This window comes from Pteropus vampyrus, unplaced genomic scaffold, assembly GCF_000151845.1.
Source record: "Pteropus vampyrus isolate Shadow unplaced genomic scaffold, Pvam_2.0 Scaffold67, whole genome shotgun sequence".
Taxonomy (NCBI): Eukaryota; Metazoa; Chordata; class Mammalia; order Chiroptera; family Pteropodidae; genus Pteropus; species Pteropus vampyrus.
Window position 1 is genome coordinate 5,760,395 of NW_011888848.1, and position 22,605 is coordinate 5,782,999.

The 22,605-nt window shown below is 34.9% G+C and overlaps 1 protein-coding gene across 4 annotated transcripts in view; it reads left to right on the forward strand.

The window, feature by feature from the left end:
• Positions 1-22,605, forward strand: part of MANBA (mannosidase beta) — an 89,164-nt gene that overhangs the window by 21,727 nt on the left and 44,832 nt on the right. For all 4 annotated transcript variants that reach the window (XM_023531389.1, XM_011361511.2, XM_023531390.1 and 1 more), the window contains 2 exons: positions 9,494-9,669; positions 10,537-10,647. In XM_023531389.1, the coding sequence (XP_023387157.1) occupies positions 9,494-9,669; positions 10,537-10,647 (287 nt within the window). The remainder of the gene's footprint in view (positions 1-9,493; positions 9,670-10,536; positions 10,648-22,605) is intronic.

Genomic DNA, 22,605 nt, shown 5'->3' on the forward strand with positions numbered 1-22,605 from the left:
CCTATAAATGTGGATGTTTTAGCTCTTTAGTGCTTTTCACACTGTTCTTCAGAGGTATAACCTGAACTGAGTTGTGCTCCTAAAATCTAATAATGGTTCATTCTTCCTCATCCCTAACCCATAATTTTTTTCAAGTATATATAATAAAGTCTCATTTAAGAAGGGATCTCATTTTTCGGAAAATGATTTATTAAATAATTTTGAAGCTTAGTAAGTGTTTTAGGTGGTTAGCGAAAAATAGTGAGTTCAAGAGACCCTGCTACCTGAAAAAAGTTGAATAATACTAATCTATTTACACTAAAATTTTTGAATATGAAGCTAAACATTTCTTCCTGAATATGAATCATTAGAGTTCAGTGTGTTAGTCGCTAGTGATTGGGTGAATTTTATTTGAATTAAATTAATTTAAATGATGTTTAAAATTTAATTAAAATCTGTATAATCAGTTCCCCGTATCGACTACATTTTTAATGTTTTATGACTGCAGTATATTTTATACTAAACATAGACAAAAATGTTTCCTGTTCAGAAGATGAGCCCTGTGCATATTAAGCAGTAATTCTTATGTTTCTGATTAATTTTGTAGATTTCGATTTGGTTATTTGACGTAATAAAGAAAATTAAAGCACAAACTTATGAAAGCATTAGGAGATGAACTTTCTTAGTTTTTTCAGAGTTTTTTTTCATCATCAAAATCAGTGGAAATTTTTAAAAGTTGAAAAATAATAAAGAGAATAAGCTAATATATTCTGGATACTTTATGCATTTATTTGGTACAAACTATGAGGCAGCCATTATGAGAGTTACTAAAAAAATTAGTTCATAGTCAAAAAAATATATGTAATTTTTATTTAAAATAAAATATATTAATTTTTAAAATTTAAGTGCGAAATGAGGTTGGTAAAAACTAATGCAAACAGTGGCTATCTCTGTGTATTAATACTATAGATAGTTTGAATTTTATTCTTCTGCTCAACTGTCTTTTCTGAATTTCAATATTGAGCTTATATTGTATCCATAGTAAGGGGAAAAAGTATCTAAAGCAAACTAATCTACCTAGTAATTTCAGCCAACTCATTATGAAGGGCTAAACTAATTTGACTGTGACACTTTCTGCTTTCTTCCTATTGAAACTAGAAAGAGATAACATTTTTGCTTTTCGAAATGTTCAATTTATTTCTCAATTTAAAATTAGTAAGTTTACTCCTGAAGATCAAATGACTGGCCATAATTCTGCAATTTATTTGTGTATAGTATGACAGAAAAAGGCTGTTAGACTTTTAAAAATTAACTTGAAATTCCTGTGAATTAATTTACTGTGTGTGTGTGTGTGTGTGTGTGTGTGTGTGTGTGTGTGTTTTCTTTTCTGCATTCTCAGTCCTTATAATAGTGGTTGTTAAACTTTTGCACTTTTCAGCATCCTGTGATCATTTGTTTGATTTTGCCTTAAACTCAACTTCCTACATGATTTTTCACCTATTCTTAATGTTAAAGATAATAAAAACACACATTTATATTTGAAAAAAATACTGAGGTCAAAGGAAAACAAGAATCATTCCCATTATCTCTTAGGCTCTTATCATTTATTTAGATATTAAGAGGTACCAATTCATTGATATGACTTTCTATACAAGCACATTAGAACATATTGATTTGAATGGTTCATCCTTAGCCCTGAAATAGTCTAATCAGGTTTTAAGTAACAGTAGCTGTTTTAGAGCACCCATATTTTCCGTATTTGAAACAGTGAAAGACTGACCCTGCTATTGAAAAGAGAAGCTCAGATGCTTTTTATGCAGTGTGGAAACTCAGCAAGATTCTACTGTTCTTTTCCCATGGGGAGGGGGTGGGAAACTGACCCCATCTGCTGCGGGAGGGAAGGGGAAAGTCTGGGCTGGACTTGGTTTTCCAAGGTGTGGTGGAAAGAAGACAACTGGTAGGGGGGAGATGCCCCAGTTCTAGAGATTAGGACAGTTAGAAGCAAATAATCTGGCCAAAAATGCAGGCACTGGGTGGTGGTGGTGGTGGTGGTGGTGGCGGTGTGTGTGTGTGTGTGTGTGTGTGTAGAGAGAGAGAGAGAGAGAGAGACAGAGAGAGAGAGAGAGAGAGAGATTCATTTACTGATCATCTTTTCTATGCTAGGTGTTTGATATCTGCAATCTCATGTGAGTTGTTCACATTAAGCTGTACAATTTATTCGGGAGGGGTGATTGTCTAGTTTTATGAGCTTTTCATAAGGTTACATAAACATATTAAGTCCAAATATATAATAAATATTTTTGATGAAATGTTACATTGTTTAATGTTTTGTCACTACAGTTAGAAAAAATTAGTTATAGAGTTGTGCTGGGACACTTCTAGAACTTCAGAGATGCTGCCTTCCCCCACTCTCTTCACATTGACTTGCTGCCTCAACCTAGAGCACTCCTCCTCCATTCTTGAAGACCTAATCTTGAGTTAGAAGACTGAGTCTAGCTCTCATCTCAACCCTGGCCTGCCCAACAGAGGCTTGTATTGAAGGTCAGTGCTTCCCTTTGCTTACAGCTTACTACAGAGAACATAATATTATAATAGAGCAAAGCTCTGTCAGTCTTGCTTAGTACCTTCTTTGATGCATTTATTTTTGAATGCAAGCATGCATGTGTTTTTTTCTTTGCATTCATTTTGAATCACTTTTTCATTCATCATTGAATTACTTTCCCCATAAAATGACAGTATTTACCCCTGAAAATAACTTTATGGGTAGGTAGTTTGCTTGAATAATTTCTCCACTGATTAGCTGCATTGTTGCATAAAGAGATATTTTTTCCCTCTGGAATTTACCGATTTATCTTTGTTTTTGTGGGGAGATTTTGCTTTGTGTCTGTTTTGCCTGGATTTCGTCTTTGAGGATTTTGTCCTGCTGAGTAGGCAAGGAGATCTTGCTGCTTGATAAAGAAGGGGAAAAACAGCTGTTGTAACTAACTGTGAGCCTGCTTTTTCAGCTAATGCAAGCTGTTAGCTCTTTGAAAGGCAGCTGCCGAAGTCTGTCTTATAATTCTAGCAGGAGCACAGGAAAATGTCCTACGTTTGAATTTAAATTACCTGTGACTTGGTCATTTCAGCTTGTTGTCGCTGTTACTTCAAATAAGCAGGACTACCTTTTCACTGCAGCTTTTCATCGTCTATTAAAGATGCAAGAAGCAAGCAGGCAAGAGGAGGAGCTGTGAACAGCTCAGCGGGGCGAAGCTAATCAAGGCAGCTGTCTCTGAATAGCTTTTACCCCCAATGAGATGAAGCATCTTTTTTATCTTACATAAGCAATCTACCAACATTTGCAGAGCCATCCTTGGCTGACCTGAATGCTTTTCTATTTCCTTGCTAGTTCTTAACCCCTCAGATACCATCCTGGATTCTTATCTGTGACCTTTGGGTATATTTTGTTTCTTTAAGTAGATTCATCATCTTTGCTTTGTTAGGTTGGGGTGTAATTTATAGGGATTGTCAAGGTTTACAGATGGTAATTTTCAAGAAGTATATTTCCACTATTAGAAATGCTCACATAACTGTTGTGCTCTCATCAGGTAGCTTCGGTTACAAAGATGGTATTTTGACAAACGGAGGAACTGTGGCACTATATAATTATGCATTTAGTGGAGGGTCAGGCACATTCTCTCTTTGTAGATGTTCATGTTCTTTTTTACAAATAACTTCTTATTAAGAGGATAACATTTTACCGTTACAGTCCCCTCAAATGCTTTGTTTCACATGAAACATATTTGATATTTGGACTTATTACTCTGAAAGGGAAAAAGTACCATTGCTTTGGATTTTCCTTGTTGTTCATATACAAATTTCAATCAATGTGTGCCTGCTCGTGTCTTTATTTCTGGTAGGCACCTCTGAGAAAGGTGGAAGATAGAGAACACTGAAGTCAGGAAACCTGGGCCCTTTTCTTGTCCTCTGGCTTGGGAGCTTTTGAGCTAGATTCTGCGATCCAGTCTCAGAAACCTCATCTACGAAGTAACTAGGAGATTGCCAAGTTTCTTCTGCCTCTAACGTTGCCTAACATTCCATGGGTCTTTCTCTGTGTTTGTAAATTATAGGTCATTACAACCTAGTGAGGGTATAAGTGTGGGAGAACCCACTTTTTCTTGAAGCTAGGCATATGACTAAATGAAGATATTGGTACTTGAAGCTTAATTGCAGTCAATTCTGCAGTTGCTGGTATTTATGGACACACTTGAATTAATGTAACTCAGCCATCTTCTTATTTTTCTACTTTCATGTCTTGCACTTTTTTTCTCTTAGACAACCGAATAAAGCTATTTTCTTTTTTGTTTTTCTTGACCATATCTTGATAAAGAGGTAGACTGTATGGGAATGTAAAAGTAGCATATTTTAGAGGATTTTAAGGTTAATGTATTGGTCATATCTACACAAATTGGAGTTGTCTTGAAAATTGTTTTCATGAAGAATCAGCATACATTAATGCAGACTGTGTAGTTGCTTACCCTTTCTGCAGATTTCCATTTAAGTCAGACTCATGGTGGTTTGTTTGTTTGTTTTTATTTTTAAAGACACCTCACTGAATCACAGCTTTGGAAAAACCTAAAAATGAGTCGGTGGCCAGAGGCACATTGTCTTCCATCACCTAGTTTCCTCGTTGAGGTTGTGTGGAACAAACTCTAGACAGGAGTCTCTTCTGCAGGGAGCAAGACATCCGCTAGGACATCACGAGTCCTCAGGCCAGGAATGGCCCCAAGGTATAGAGAGAGCAGGTTGGCCTTGCCTGTCTACCCTGTTTGGATAAAATGTTTCTGTTTTGTTTGAGCCCAGAATTCATTTAGTCAGGGTGAGGAGAGGATGCAAAACTGGGTATAATTGAGAGGGAGATCTGGGAAGGAATTTTAAATCATTTAAGAAACTTTGAGACTTCTGGGCAAGGTGGCAGAGTAGGTGACCTTATGCTCGCTTCCTCCCAGGACTACATCGAAATTACAACTAAATTATAGAACAGCTACGCTTGGGAACCACGTGAAGACTAGCTGAACAGAACTGCTATAACTAAGGATATAAAGAAGAAGCCACGTGAAGCCTGGTAGGAGGGGCTGAGACGCAAAATGGATGGTCCCTCATCCACATATGGCAGTTAAGAATCAGAAGGGCTATCTTGGCTGCAGAGGTCCTTCCCTGAGGAGGGAGGGGTCCTAGCCCCACACCAGGCTCCCCAGCCCAGAGCACCAGTGCTGGGAAGAGGAGTCCCCATAATATCTCTCTGAAAGTCAGCGGGAATTCTGTCTGGGTGAGACAGAGGGCTGCTGGAGACCCACACATCTTAAAGGGCCGGTGCACAGACTCACTCACGTCCAGAGACCTGGCAGTGATAGTTATTTTTTAGTAAAGGGTAACTTATTAATGGTAGGAGAAACAGGATATGAAGCTATATTCTAGAAATGGAATTTATAAGACAGAGCTCTCCTTAACTAAAAATAGGTTTCTATATTTAAAAATTACCAAGTGAAAAGATGTGACCAGTCAATACCAGGAAAATTATTGATTAAGACTCTAAATGTGCTTTGTGAACCTAAACGACTTAAATTCTCCATGGTTTCCAGAAGGAAGGGTTGAACTCCATTAGGAAGAAGAAGAGAGGGCAAATAAGTTGGTATAGTATATCTGGTGATGACACGTAGGCTTGTGAATCTTCATAGTGAGTTTTTAATTCCATAGCCTTAATTCTTTCATTTAGTGTCACCCAAGGACATTAACAGAATGAGCTCTAGAGGAGTTCCAATTTACTTTAGAATTTTTTATGCTAGAAGTAAGGAAAACTGGGGAATTTTGCCAATAACCTTTGGGAATTGCATTATTTGTCTTCCTGCCAGAGGCCCTTACAAGCAGCTAATTCCCCACTGCAGAGGAAGTGATAGGAAGCAGCAAAGGAGCTTGCTTGAACTTGGTGGTTATTCATTGGTAGGACGTGCCTAGAGGGCAGAACAAAAATCTTTAGGTAGAAATTAAAGAAAAGTGGATTCGAAAACAGTGTAAAGAATGACTTGACAATAGTCAAGGCTAGCAAAAAGAGAAGGCTATTTGGTAATACAGAGGTTTTTGTCATTATAGATACTAAAGATTAGAATGAAGTTTTGGGGAATTATTCTAGGTTAGGGATCAGCAAACTTGTTCTGTAAAGGGTCAGATAGTGAACATTTTAGGCGTTTTGGGTCACATGGCCTTTGTTTCAGCTACTCAACTCTGCGTTGGAGTGCAAAGGCCACCAAAGATAATATGTAAACAAATGAGCAAGGTGTTATCTTAGCTTGCTTGGGTGGCCATAACAAAATACCATGGACCAAGGGGCTTCAACAACAGACATTGATTTCTCACAGTTGTAGAAACTGAGAAGTTCAAGGTTAAGATGCTGGCTGATTCAGTTTGTGGGGAGGGCTGTCTTTCTGGTTTGCAGATGACCACTGTTCTATCCGTGTCCTCACAGTGGGTGGGGGTCGGGGATGGGCGGGGAGAGAAAGCTAGATCTCTTCCTTTTCTTATAAGCCCATAGTCCTATCACGTTAGGGCTCCACCGTTAAAACCTTATTAAACTTAATTCCCTCCTAAAGACCCCATTTTCAGATACGATCGCATAATCGCATTGGGGGTTAGGACTTCAACATATGATTTTTTTAAGTGGGGTGCAATTCAAGTCAGTTGATATCAGTGGTGTTCCAATAAAATTTTACTTATAAAAACAGAAGGTGGATCAGATTTGGCCCAAGAACCATAGTTTGCCAGCCTGTGGTCTAAAGGGAACCAAATACTCATCAGAAAGCAGACTATGTGATCTGTCAGCATATGTCTAGTTCAAAAGTTTTATGAATCTGTGCTGTCATGATTTAGGCTCAGGCAAAAGACGTATTTGATGCCTAGCATAGCTTGATAGCATTAAAACAAATGCCCCACCCGCCCAGCCCACATAAGTCCCTCCCTGTAAAAATCCTGAGCACCACTGAAACATGGTTTTGGGAAAATTATTTGGGTGAGATTGGCATAATTTAGAGATTAAGAGTACAGTCTCTAGTTACAGACTGTCGTGGTTCATATCCAAGTTCAGCCACTTACTAGCTGTGTGACTTTAGGAAAATAACTTTCTGTCTCAGTTTTCTCATCTATAAAATGATGATAATAATAGAATTTACCTTATAGCAATGTCATGATGCTTAAATAAGGTAGTACATGTTGAGAGCATAAAACAATGCCTAGCTCATAGTAAGTTCTTGGTAAATGTATTATTATTTCTTGAAATAAGAAGCCAGAGGGAATATGATAGGGAGCTGAAGGTCATATAGCTTTCAAAGATTTAGGGATATTTTAGAAAATAAAATGTTGGATCAAATTGGAGTGTGTGTTTCTGTTTAAAAACAATAAAAATGCCATAAAAGAAAAACTGCGAGTCTTAGTATATACTTGGTAATAGAAAAGCATCTTTAACAAAGAAAAAGTATGGTTGTCTTGATATATTTTGCTGTATCTTAGAAAAACTTGGAGGAGGCTGTCGTTGGGTAAACTGCAAAATTGGCTGGATCAGAACAAACCTAATTAAGGGGTCATCAACTAGTGTTCCTAAGAATGAATCATTTAATAAATAGAATAGTTCTTAGGTCTGGGATTAGGTTTGCTTCAGTGTGCATCAAATCCATTTATATACTTTTGACTGATGTGAGATGCAAATGATGAGATGTGGTATTATCATCCTTAGAACAGGTCTAGTATAGTTCTGCATTTGTAAGGATTGCCAGTTATAAAGTCTTAGGTCATTGATCGGCACACCAACTTTTATGATGATGAAACTGGAAAGTTATCAGTTCCCTCCTTATTTGTTGGAGAAGGGTCCCTAAGATACTTCTCAGCTGATAACTTCCCGTTTCTTCAGAGAGAAAAACAGAAGCCACTAATGGACGTTCCCCCAATTTCTTATCATGAATCTGGCCATAAACTCAAGCACCTCAGCACTCCCTTACAGTGGCAGTAAAGAATGAGAAATTTCATCGGTGTCTCTGACACCCTTCCCATCCAGCCTTTTCGAGTACTTTGTAACTGGTTTTTCCTGTGTAACCTAGAAAATATGGGTCTACTTTTCCACTCTGCTCTTGCCCAAAGCTTGCTTTGGCATACTGTATTACTTAAAAACCCAAACCAAATCACAAATCCAATTCTGGAGATATTAAACAAACGATGTAAATTAAATGGATAGTGAAGGGAAGGGTTATATCGCACATGCATAATTTAAAATGCTAATTCAAAACCCTATTGAAACATTCTGCCCCATCCCCAAATTCCACTTCCAAAGTCCCATTCCTTAGGCAGCTGTCTCATCTTTTTCTCCCCCATAACCTTCCTTCTCAGCCTTGCTCCCTCTTCCTTTTCTTTTCCTCCTCTCCATTCCTAGAATTTCTGTCTGTGCACTTTCCATGTCCTTTTGTACAGACAGAAATTTCGTGTCTCTGCTTCTTCCATTTGCATCCTGTATATCATTGCTGGGACCCTTAGTGATTTTTTTTTTTTTTTTTTAATGCAGATCTGATCATGTGATCCTTTTTAATGCAAAATCTTCAATGGTTTCCCACCGATCTAGTGTGAAATTGCCAGACTCCTCAGGGATCCAGCATGCGCTGGACCCTGCTTACCTCCCCAGCCATGCTGGTCTCCCTCACCAGTTTCTTCATTGCTCAAGTCCTTGTTATGGTATTATTTATTCTTGCTTGTGGCCCTTCACTTTGGCTGTGCTCAGAATAGTTGTTTTCCTCCAAACTTAGTTAAGGCATCCTTCTGGGCTCAGCTAGATACCGCTTTTACATGAAGACCTTCCTTCACCCTCTGTAAGTTAGGTGTTCTTTCCTGTGAATATCTTCTCAGAATAACCTTTTACTTCTCCCATCGTGGTATTATCACACTTTTGTACTTGTCTATATCCCATTAGACTTAACTCATGAGTTCAGGGCCAAGTTTATCATGGTCACCATTTCATTCCCATCACTTAGCTAAGTACATGGCACATAGAAGATTCTCAGTAAATATTTCTTAGATAGATAATCTACATTTAAAATATATCTTTACTTTTTCACATCTAAGTTTATACCTTATCGTATGGCTTAAATATCTTTAGTATTTTTCCTTTATAAAAAGGAACAAATGTGTATCAGTCTTGGAAAATGTATGTTACCTTTTCATTTGTAATTTTCTATTTGTGACTTATGATTATATTTTCAGAGTAGAAGTATATGTAAAATATATAATTCTAGTTGTTCTTCAGGATGAAAGATTAAACTCTAAAGATTAAAAGAGAATTTCCACCAAACTTTTTATCATGCCAGCATTTATAATGCACTTACTACTTTAGAAGCTACTTTGGTTTTTTCTTCAGTGAATCCTAAGAAGTGCAGTGATAATGCTTAGCATTATATATATATATATAATTTTTTTCTTTTCTTTTCTTTTTCTCTTTATGTCTTAGATAACCATGCCCAGGAGTGGAATCTTGAAATAGAGTCTTTTTTTGATGTTGTCAGCTCAAAGCCAGTCTCTGGTCAAGTGATTGTAGAAATCCCTAAATTGCAAACACAGCAGACATACAGCATTGAACTTCAGCCTGGGGAAAGGATTGTTGAGCTGTTTGTGAAAATTAACAAGGTGAATGATTGTACTTCATGAGAAGCATTAGATGAAAAGCAATACTGTTCAAAAGAAATGGTTAGAAAAAAGAGTCTGAGTATTAAAAAAATGTATTTTTTCCATTTTCTCCTTCACTTTTAACCTCTCAGATATATATATATTTTGTGTGGGAGCTAAGGAATGATTTTTCAAGATTTTAAGATAGAAAATGGAGAATATGTGTTAAATTTGGCATCCTTTCCTCTCAGGAAACCAGGAGTGTTATATATTAATTTGTTTGCAGTATTTGCAGTATTCTAATCCAAAATATGTTCTAAGCATCATATTTAAACACAGTGATTATTTTTGGCACTTGTAAATTATTATGAATATCGGTGCCTATTCTACATGCAGAATTCTAATTCTAAACTCATGATCTTTCATGGGTAGCAGTGGGTTAGATTTTACTTTTTCAAATTCACAATTTTGAATGGAAAAAGATGGAGCAGATCAACATTCAGTAACTGTTCAGATAAAGTAAGAACTCAAAACAGTTTCTAGTTCTGGGCTTAAAAGAAGAGTCAACTTTGAAGTTCAATTTTAAATGTTAAGAATGTGGAATAAATGTAAACTTGAGCTATAGAAATGGGAAGAGTGGTTTTTTGAATGCCCGTGTGTTATTCTTTTCTTTCTTTTTGGTGTATCAATCTGTGCTAAACTCCTAGCATATTGATTTTTAAATATTATCTATGGGTGGTATAATTTGGTATATATAGGGAGGGAGAGCTATATTTTTTAGAACCTAGAATTTCTATGAGAAATTGATATAATGCTCTGAATCAGTATATTATTATGCTGAAAATGTGCCATAGATTACTTGGAATGACTTATGTTATTTCTTAAAAGAATATTACTGTAGAAACTTGGTGGCCTCATGGACATGGAAGCCAGACTGGGTACAACATGACAATTCATTTTAACCTGGATAAAGGCTTAAAGTTTAAAAAATCAGCTAAGGTAAGCAAATACTTTAAAATATTTTGTGAAAAAAATGTATTTCTTATTAAAAGATTTTTGTAGGAATAGAAGAAACCAACAAAACTCCTGTAACCCCACCACTCAGAGATAATCACTAGTAACCGTTATAGGCATTCAAAAGCTTGTGTGTGTGTGTGTCTGTGTCTGTGTCTGTGTGTCTGTATGTGTGTACAGTAAGTCCTCATTTAATGTCATTAATAAGTTATGCAACTTAAGCAAAGCGTTGTATAATGAAATCAGTTTTAACATAGGCCAATTGATATGAATAAGAATTAAGTTCCTGTGGCATCTCACCAATGTTATAATGAAACAACGTTGAACAAATGTCTTTATTTGAGGACTTGCTGTATTTATATTTTAAAATGGATCAAACTTTACATATCTTTCTTTGGTTTTAGTTTTTCATATAATTTATATAATTCATATAATTTATTTTTTCATATAATTGTAAGTTTATCGTGGCTCCCAAGGGACCACAAAACCAGCGTACCTGGAGGCTGGTACTAGACCACAACAGAGCAAATCCTGACTAGTCCCATAGGTGGTCTCAACAAGTACACAAGCCTGCTGGGGCAGATCCCACTCAGTGGGGTCAGCCCCCACACAGCAACTTTTACCCTGTGGGTGCAGCCAGTTCCCACAATTTGTCAGCCTGAGCGTTAATCCCATCCACTGATGTACTAACACCAATAAAGGCTTAGCCACAACAGAAGATCATGTCCAGAGCCCCTGGCACAGGTGATTAGGGAGAGTGTGCCACTGGGCCACTCAGGACACCTTCCACGTTATGCCCTCTGGCCAAGGCTGAGAGATGAAACAAGTATTCTTAATTGTAAGTTTATATAATTTAATTTATTTTTTGTTTTTAAATATAATTTATTTAATTGTAAGTTTATGTAATTTAATTAAATATTTTTTAAAATTATGGTTGACATATGATATCGTTAGTTTCAGGTATACAACATAGTGATTGGACATTTATATAACTTATGAAGTAATTACTCCAATAAGTCTAATATTATTATTTTGTTTATATTTTTCTACTGTTTTAAAATTGTACCTTATATCAGAGCAATCCATATATATATCATTTCAAAGCTCAAGTATTACCAAAAGGTTTATATGAAAAAGAGGATCCCTTGCCCAACTCTTTCTATTTCTATTTTCTACTCCTTAGGATCAATATTTTTTAATTTTTACTTATTTCTTTTGTTTATCTTCATTTTCCCCAAATAACATGCTTCTACTGGTGTTTTATAATTTTTCAGTTTCGTATATTATCATTATCTATCGATTTCTGACCTAGAGGAGGACATAGCTCTCTTACGTGATTCTCTGATGATCCCTTCTTGGCCCCTAATGTACACATTTTGCCTCCTCTGCCCTCCCAACATAGTCGAAGGCCATTTTTGTTAACTCAGTATTCAGTGTTTACCTTATTACATTATGAAAATACTATTCCAAGCTGAACCACATGGTGTACTAAAATTATATTTCCTTTCTTGTGCAACTTTCTGTTTTCCTTAGAGTTAATAATTGCCTCATGTTTCTGGTTGCTGTTTTCTCTTTACTTTCCTCTAAATCATATACAAACTCTATGATATATTTGAAATACCACACTCACTAGGTAATCTGTCCATTATTTATTATTACTACTTTTACTCTTTTAATTTTTGTTACTTCGTTAAGCTTTCTCCTAGAGCCATTTTCTCATCTCCCTGATCTGGCTTGATTACTCTCTGGACCTTCCACTTAACTGTTGTCCTGGAACTTCCTTTTATTATCATTATAGGACTTACCTTCAGCTGTCTTCTAGGAATTTTAGTTATTTCCTTCATCTTTCTCTGGATTGAACATGGAACCTTGTTTCTTTAGATCTATCCTTCTCTTTTCTTTTTTGACTTTCCATTTTTGGTGAAACACTTTTTAAAAATATTAAATTTATTGGGGTGACATTGGTTAATAAAATTATATGGGTTTCAAGTGTACAATTCTACAATACATGCATTGTGTGTTTACCACCCAAAGTCGTATCTCATTCTGTAACCATACATTTGTCCCCCTTTACCAATTTCTACCTGCCCCCTCCCTCCTTTCTCTCTGGTAACCACCATACTTTTATCTGTGTCTATGAGTTTTTCTTTGTTTGTCTTGTTAGTTTGTTGCTTTCAGTTTTATATTCCACATATGAGTGAAATCATAAGGTTCTCAACTTTCTCCTTATTTTGCTTAGCATGATATTATCAGGATCCAGCCATGTTGTTGCAATCGGCGGTATTTCATTTTTTTTTTTTTAATGGCTGAGTAATATTCCATTGTAGATATGTACAACATCTTCTTTATCCAATCATCTATTGAAAGACCTTTTTGTTGTTTCCATGTCTTGGCCACCATGAATAATACTTCAGTGAACATAGAAGTACATATATATTTATGGATAAGTATTTTCAAAATTTTTTGGGTAGATCCCCAGAAGAGGGATTGATGGGCTGTATGGTAATTCTATTCTTAATTGTTTGAGAAACCTCTGTACTGTTTTCCATAGTGAACTTACCAATTTACATTTCTACCAGCAGTGTATACGGTTCCTTTTTCCCCACTACGTCTCCAACATTTGTTATTACTTGTCCTGTTGATGATAGCCTTTCTAAAACTTGCAAGGTGATATTTCGTTGTGGTTTTGATTTGCATTTCCCTAATAGTTAGTAAAGTTAGCATCTTTTCATATGTCTGTTGGCCGTTTGTAGGTCTCCTTGGGAGAAGAATCTGTTCAGGTCCTCTGCCTATTTTTTAATTGGATTGTTTGTTCTTTTCTTATTGAGGTTTATGAGTTCTTTATGTATTTTGAATATTAGTCCCTGAACCACTTTTTTCCATAGATTCCCGGACCTAGATGTGTGGGAGATAACATTTGGAGAACTTGTAAAGATGAATATATATTGTCTATCCTCACAGTTACTTGATAGTTGGCTGTATTTAGAAGTCTAGATTGGAAGTCATTTTCCTTCAAAATTTTGAAGCTATCACTTCATTATATTTTAGCTTTTAGTGTTTTTGTTTTGAAATGTACTTACATTCTAATATCTGCTTTCTTGTATAGAACTGTTTTTGTTTGTTTCTAGAAGCTTTTAGAATTTCTTTATCTCTGATAATTTAAAATTTGAAACTTTGAAATGAGTAGATTTTTGTTGTACTACTTATCTTGTGAGCTCTTCAGATGTAGAAACTCAATCTGAAAATTTTGTTGTATCTTTTATAATTTTACATACATTATTTTGTTTTATTTTTCTGGTACAACTATTAATCAGATATTGGACTTCTTGGACTGAGCAATATTCTTAGACTTTCCCATATATGTTCCATCTTGTTTTTAAAATTCTATCCTCTGGGATATTTACTTGATTTTATATCCAATTTTTAAAATTAGCTTTTTTATTTTTATCACTTAAAATTTTTTCTAAAGAGTTTTTTGTTATTTTCTTTTAAAAATTCTAGCCTATTTGTATTTCATGGTTATATTCTCATATCTTAGCATGTTAATTACTATTATAAGTTTTTTGGAGTTTTTCTCTGCATTGTTTTTGTTTTCCACATTCTTTTATTTCTTCTATTTGTTTTGTTCTCTGTTTTTCCCATTAGAGACTTTCCTCGAATATCCGATTGTCCTTGGTATCTATTCATTCTGAAAATTAAGGCACAGAAATGCAGATGAGAAACCCTATATGTGCTTCAGTGTTCAGTATTTATGTTCAAACCCAGCTTTATCATGTGGTGATGCCCACATGTCAGTAGCTATAGATTGTGTGTGCGTGTGTGTGTGTGTGTGTGTGTGTGTGTGTGTGCGCGCGCGCGCGCGCGTGTTTAGTTTTGCCAGTGAGGACATTCTCCAGTCTCTTGCTTGGGAAATATAAGACTGGTTGTTACCATTTAGGGAGTGTGGTGGCAGCAGGGGATTGAACTTCTGACCGTTGAGCCCAGAGTTTCATTTATTCCCTCTTGCAGTGGGCTTCGTATCCTTAAGCCTCTCTGATTCTGAAAGGCAAAATGATAGGTGAGCTTCAGAATCCCTTCTCCACAACAATGTACTTGAGTTCTGCTATTAGAATTAAAACATCTTATAGGTCATTATACATAAAATCGCCTCTCTATGTCACTTTAAAAATTGTAAAACTGAGCCATGATTGGAACTGAAGCCATCTAGAGGGGACAGTGGGGGAAAATAGCCCCTGTCTTCTAAAGTAGTGCTCTCAAAGAACCTGTAGAGAAGGACCAGTCTTCTCTCCTCTCCCCATCTCTCAGAGACTGATATTAAAAAAAAAAATACAGTAAAAACGAGTCCTCCTGAAAACATAACCATCTGTTTTGCCTCTGTATTGATGAATAAGCCTTATGGTAACCTTAGCTGGAGGATAGTGAAAGGAAAAATTTGACTTCGGTCTAAAGAAATTACTAGCTCCTGCCCAGTTTGGGATGTAGCTTTATCAGTTTGGGAAACCAACTTGATTTTTTTTTTTTTTTAAATAACAAAAGAGAAAGTTTTGTGTGTAAGTGGTAATGGGATAGGCTATTCTGGGTAAATGAGCAAAAAAACCCCCCAACTTCTGTTTTTTGCCATTTTCTGCCCAGGTTAATTGAATATTTTTATCCTACTAATTGGTTATATTGAATTTTCTAGGTAATATATATTAAAGGCATAATAAATATTTGAATAAATATTCTCTTTAGCATAACTTATTTTGTAAGATTCTCCCAAGTATTCCCTATATTAGGTCAATATTTTTGCTAAAAGTAAAAGAAAGTATTTGCTGTTTATATTTGACTTGGCATCAAGACTCTCTAATTAAATTATTGCAGAGAAATAGAAAAATAATGTAATAATATGTATTCTACAATTAGAAATGGTATTGCACAGTTCCCAAGCCGGAAGAGTTAAAAGATTGCCCCTAGCTATTACAATTAGAAAAATAATGAGAGATTTCCTTATTTTCTTCTTCTTTAAAATTTTACTTTTTCTTTGTTTCTTGAGTTCTCAATTTCATCTTTGTAGTATCTACAGGCCGGCCTATTTTTTATTATTAGTATGATCTGGTAATTCTATACAATATCGGTGATAAAATACTCCCCTCTCCTCAAATATTTTGTTTAAGTTTTACCCATGTGTACGATTATTCTTGAGTTTTAATGACATATGTAGGCTTTAATTTAGCACATTTTTATTATTAATTCTTTAATAAATGTTATATTCTACATGGAAGTAAACTTGGAGAACTCTTACTTATATAGTTGTCCCCAGGCTCAGGGAGACTCAGCTTCCTTCAGTCATTTTGAAAGTAAGTTCATAACAGTATGAAGTCATTTAAACTTATTTTGGCTACAGTTTATGTTCCCAGTCCCTGTCTTATTACATATTTTTGCATTTAAAAGTAGATTAGAAATAATGATAGCACAGTGATTATAAAAAAGAAGAAATTCAACATGAGTTACTTTAGTGTGACCTCTTGGAGTTTTTATTTTTATATTTACAATTTAAAATAGAAAGAAATAATTGATAAACTGGACTTCATTAAAATTAAAAACTTCTGCTCTGCCAAAGACGATGTCAAGAGAATGAGAAGATAAGTCACAGATGGGAGAAAATGTTTGCAAAGGACACATCTGTTAAACAAAATACACAAAGGACTCTTAAGAATCAACATTCAGAAAACAAGCAAGCCAGTTAAAAAAATGGGCCAAAGACCTTAGCAGAAACCTCACCAAAGAAGACATACAGATGTCAAATAAGCATGATGCTCCATATCATATGCCATCAGGGAAATGCATATTAAAAACAACAATAGCATAGCACTTTATACCTATTAGAATGGCACTCAGCACTGACAATATCAAATACTGATGTGGATGTGGAGCAATAGGATCTCTCATCCATTGTTGGTGGGAATGCAAAATGGCACAGCCACTTTTGAAGACAGCTTCTTAAAAAATTAAACATACACTAACCATAGGATCCAGCAGTCACACTGCTTGTCATTTACCCAAAGGAGGTGTAAACTTATGTCCGCACAAAAAACTGCACATAGATGTTTATAGCAGCTTTATTCCTAATTGCCAAACCTTGGAGGGCACCCAGGCAAACTGATAAACTGCAGTCCATTCAGTCAGTGGAATACTATTCAGTGCTAAAAAGACATGAGTTATCAAGCCATGGAAAGAGATGGAAGAATCTTAAATGCATATTACTAAGTGAAAGAAGCCAATCTGAAAAGACTACATATGGTGTAATTCCAAGTATAAGACATTCTAGAAAAGACAAAACAATAAAAATCAGTGGTTGCCAGAGGCTTGGGGAGGAGGAAGGGATGAATAGGTGGTGCACAAAGGATTTCTAGGGCAATGAAACTACTCTTCATAATACTATAATGATGGATACATGTCATTATACATTTGTCTAAACCTATCAAATGTACAACACCATGAGTGAACCATATGTAAACTATGGGTGATTATGATTTGTCAATATAGGTTCATCAGTTGTAACCAGAGTCCCACTGTTGTTGGTAATGCCAATAATGGGAGAAGCTATGCATTGTGGGGGCAAGACATATATGAGACATTTCTGTACCCTCCCCTCAATTTTGCTGTGAACTTTATACTGCTCTAAAAAAAGATAAAGTCTGTGTTTAAAAAAATACATAAAATAGAGAAAAGTGTGAACTGGGATGTGTAATATGTAATATTTTACTTGGTTTATGCATATTTGAGTTCATATGTGAAATATTTTACTAATTTTAATACTTTTATAATTGAAATTTATTCTTTTAAAATTTGTTAATTGTTTTAAAACCAAAGAAGGAATCCAAGTAAAATATGACATCAGTGGTATGTTTTAGTAGTGGCAGATAAAAAAACCAAAATACCTTAGAATTCTTTTTACTAGCCCTCCAGATGCTTCATACACAGAGCAAGTGTGTGAGTTAATCAGATATGTTCATATCGAAGGTGGTAAAGTTGAAGTAAAGAAAATGTTCTTATATTTCTGGAAGGACTGCTGCTGAACGTAAAGAAGATATCTTGAAACAACTGGATTGTTGTTTCATCAACCTCTGTTGCGGTCGGCAGTATCAGTGCTGCCTATGTGGCCAATTTACAGTGGAGTCCATACAAAAATCCAAGAGATCGATCCCAGATTTTATTTCTGCCTCCTGGAAACTGTTCTTTGAATCTTGCGGAATTTGCTCTTTTGGAAACAGTTCTTCATGTGCGACGTTTTCAGACCCTTTGGAAAAATTTTATTCATTCTTTTTAATTTCACCTCATCATTGGAAAAAGCACAGAAAGTCTTTCCTAGACAAGATGGAATGCTCATTATGAAGCTCGGGCACAGTAAAGCTAAATTTTGAAAAGTTAACCTCAACTCTGAAGTACTGCATGATCCAAAGAAAATGTAGACACGTGAATCAGCCCAGATTTTGTCCTCTGCTAGTGCAATTTTTTCCTTCTGAATTACATTTTTTTCCTGGTGTTGAATTTTAGATGAGGTTAATCAGATACAAACATATTTGCAAATTGCTAGAGTCTGCCTTGAACAATGTACAGTGAAATACCAAGCTTTAAAACTCTTTGAAGATAAGTGCAGAAATTTTGGTGCAGGCTATTTACTATGCAATAACAAAATATTAGGAAATAGACATTTACACAGAAAAAAAGAATCAAATTTTGAAGAAGAGTGCCAGGAAAAACGATGAAAGATGCTGATCTCACATTGCCTGGAGAAATCAAAATAGCAATGTTTAATACTCCAATCATCTTCGCCAAGAACTGGACACTTGTTCTCAAGCAATGGATCAAATGATGTCCTGTTCGCTATCATTCAGCCATTTTTTCTCCTGATATTTCAGAAAAAGTACTTGAGAAGTGGAAATTTTTCGACCTCAGAGGCATGTGTAAGCAGTTCGAATGGATCCCAGAGAAACAAAGGCATGGATAGTACTGCATTTTTTGGAATTTAATGTGAAGTGGAATTTTTATGAATCACTGCCAGACTTATCTTTCTTTCTAATACTTTCCCAAAATATTTGTATATCTTTGGCTATATTTTAAAAAACATTCCTAAATTAAAAGTAATTAAAGTTATTTTTCATCGACGATGCAAGGATTGACAAATCTGGCTATATTTATAGAACATAGATATGCAGAGCAGATCAATTTTGACAAAGTTCTTGACATTTTTAGAAGTTAAGGTTAAAAATAGCAAATATTTTTCATTACTGTAACATCAATATGTAGATGTTATTTCCTTTTTTCGAAGACATTAATGTAATGAAATATATGAATCCATTACTTTTTCTTTTTTATATTTATTTTACTAAAATGGCATGATTATTCAAAGTTAAACAAAAGAAAACTTCGAGCGTCTGCATCTTTTTTCTAGTCGTTATCATTATTCATTTAATTTCATTATTAATACTGATATTAATTTTGTCATATAGAAGAAGAGATGTTAAAAAGTGATGCTATCTAGTGTCCATACGCTAAATATACATTTGGCTACAAAGATACATCAGGTAACGATGCTGATGTAAACTCTAACCTGTCAACTCTGGTTGTGTTATCTGCAGACTTCTAGGGCACAACAGAGCTGGCCTTTCTTGTATCATCTTGCAAAGGCCTGTTTGAGGAGAGCTCTTGGTGGGGTTTCCAGCATTTGTTTTCTCAATACTTCTGCCTATTAGAGCACTTTCAAGGCACAGAGAAATGTCTTTGTCTCTAAAAATGCATGATAGTAGATGTGCAATGGTTTTAGCAGGTTGTGTTTTGAAAAATATTTCAGGTAATATTTGCCAGGGTTTAGAAATAAGTGTGTGTGTGTTTTTAAGAAAATTACTCTTTTGAAAATCTAGTGATTTTATGACAGCTTTTTGAGTATTTGATTACAGAAAGTTGAGAAGTAATACTCAGTTTATGAACCAATGATTGATTACATTATCATCTGTTTGGTTTCTTCAGAGAAGAAATTTGAGAAGTAAACTATTTACTTACCAGTCGCACACCTATTAAGCCCTTTAGTTAAGATATTTCTAAGTCTTGTCTAAAAAATTCATCCAGCTATCTTTTTTACTTTTTAAGTTAATCCTGCTATTTTAGAAATGAAATCATGAAGCTAAAAAACTCAACTAATGAATTGATTGCTAATAAAACCTTCAACTCTAAAAAAGTTTGGAAATTAAAAAAGTTAAAATTCAAACTGCTCGACTTACACATGTAGATTCTTCTATATGTACACCTTTATTTCACTTTTAGACAGTAATTTACTTTGTTGGACTGTTTAAAATGGTTTTTGTCTTGTAATAAGACAATATGTTCACTCTGGATGTAAATATGTGTTACTCAAGGGTCTTTTCAAAAACCTCTTTCAGAGCCCATTATTTTCTGTGAAGTAAAATACCTGTTATAGAAGAAGGCTTCTATGTTGTCTACCAAGACTGCCAGAGGACATGGAGAATTACTGACACTAATCACAGACCCATCAGCCTTTAACCTGTCAAAGAATGCCCAGAGGGAAAGGTGGCTGGTAATTACTGATACTCTTTTGAGGCACTCTCAGGCGGTTTAGGGTTTACTTTGACCTGGGTCATAAAATTGTTACTGCAGGAGTTGGGAGATAGAGAAAATTTGCACAGAAAAGAAAAAACATGTTGGAAGATGTGTTTTATCATTAATATTATTTGTAGTATTAATAAAGAAATTAGTGGTTCTCAAAACTTTTGGAATCAGAACTGTTTTATATTTGTAAAAATTGAGAACCCCAAAGTGATTTTATTTTATGTGAGTAAATTTTAAAACTGAAAATTAAATATTTTAAATCATCATAATAAACCCACAACATGTTACTATATGTTTTATTTAAAAAATAAATGTATTTACAAAGTAAGACATTTAGTGAGAATAATGACATTAATTTACGTTTGCAAATCTCGCTAATGTCTTGCTTCATAGAAGACAGCTGGATTCCCATCAGCTTCTGCATTCAGTCAATTTGAAATATATTGGTTTCGTTGAAACATATGAGGAAAATCTGATCTCACACAGATAAGTAGTTGGAAAGGAGAAGAGTGCTTTGATAGCCTTTTCAGATAATTGTGGATATTCTTTTTTAGTACAAGAAAACTTAACAACTGGTAGTTTCTTAAAGGTTAGCTGCAATGTAGAATCTGAAGCCATTTCAGTGAACTCTGTTACATTAAAATTTATTGGTATATCTTACACCCTTAATCGAGATTCCATGTGTGATAATATCATATAATGTATTGGTTATTTGAAAAATGTTGGTGACCTGAGAGTTCCAAATGTTGAAACATTTCATTATATAATATACCACATTTAGAAGACTTTGATATGTCAGTTCATTTTTTTCAGCATTTTTAGATGTAGACAGTGTGGCTATAGGTTGAGAATGTTGTCTTCTAATTCCATTTTAAGACAACGATTCATTCTTAAATTAGGAAAAAGTATATAACAAATTTTCTTTTAGAATGAGAGGAAATAGTATTAAACTCTAACATGAGTTTCATTAATATTAAAATTTGTTTTTATTTGGAAACTTAAAAATATTATTGTGAGACAAGTTAACAAAAAGTACCAAATCTTTTTGTGTTTCTATGTAGGTTGCAAGGGAAACTTTGGGATTTAAAATAAGAATTTATTGAACAATAACAAAGTTACAGAGATTATAGCAGGAACAACTAGAGATAGCTCTTAAGAGCCCAGTAGAAGTATTGAGAACAAACTGAGTTAATATCTGAAAATAGACCTCATCACACCCTAAACCTCTACTGTAGAAACTGGAACAACCCAGAATACACAAGCGTACTTTCTGTTAGCTGTCAAAACACTGATGTCATCATACATCATGTAGCTTCTGCAGAATTCCGCTGTATACTCAAAAGAGAGTTAAGGTAGATAAGGCAGATGTTTCAGCTTTACTCTGAAAATAGTTTTGAACTCAAGGACCCTTGAAAGGTTCCCAGGGATCCCCTTTGATCCCCTGGTCACACCTAAAAAATTGCTGTTCTAGATGTTTGAATCTGCCATCAAAGTGTTTTAAAAGTTACCTCTGAAAACCACTATGCTTTTTTTACATATTACAACCCTAAAGCAATCGTGATAATTGGCAAGACCCTTCTCATCCAGGTCTTACTGTGTCTTCTCATAAAGTTAACTCTGATATGTTTTGATAGGTCATAGTGAGGGCAAGGGTAAGAAAGTGGAAGAATGGCAGGTACTTTTTATTATATATAAGTTGATTAATTATTTTAATTAGAGAAGAAATACATAATCTTAGTTCAAAGCTAGGCTTTTTCGGTGTAGAACCATGTTCCTCATTCCTTGGTCCAGTTTGTGGCTGGAAAGAATGAAGATTGGGATAAAAACATCAATCTACTCTATCTAGGGTCTTGCTGTTCATACTTAACTGTGGGAAAACCAGGCTAGACTGTCACGGGGACAAAGGTCTGAGCTTCCTCTCGTGTAGCAGTGATGACATTGGAGTGTGTCTCCTATCCCATCTTATGTCTTCTGTCTCCAGTTTACCTCTCTAGTTGCATACCGGAGCTCTCCCAAACACTGAGTTTAATGTGTGCGATAATTAGGATTAAATTGCATATTAAACAAAGTGATTTTGCAGTAATGTGCTAATAAGATTGGAAAGTTGTTAAATTATGAAATACCTTGTGCTATATTTCTTTGATTCTAAGGTGCACATTTTGGTATAGTTTGGATATGAGAATGTGTTTTTCAATCAAAAATACATTAGTTTAACTGGCGGCAATTCCCCTCGCCACTGCCATTTTTGTGAAATAGTATCAGTTTTAATTTTGAAATGTTATCTTCAAATATATTTTTTTGGTTGTAATTACAAATGCTTGTTTCATGAGTAAGACT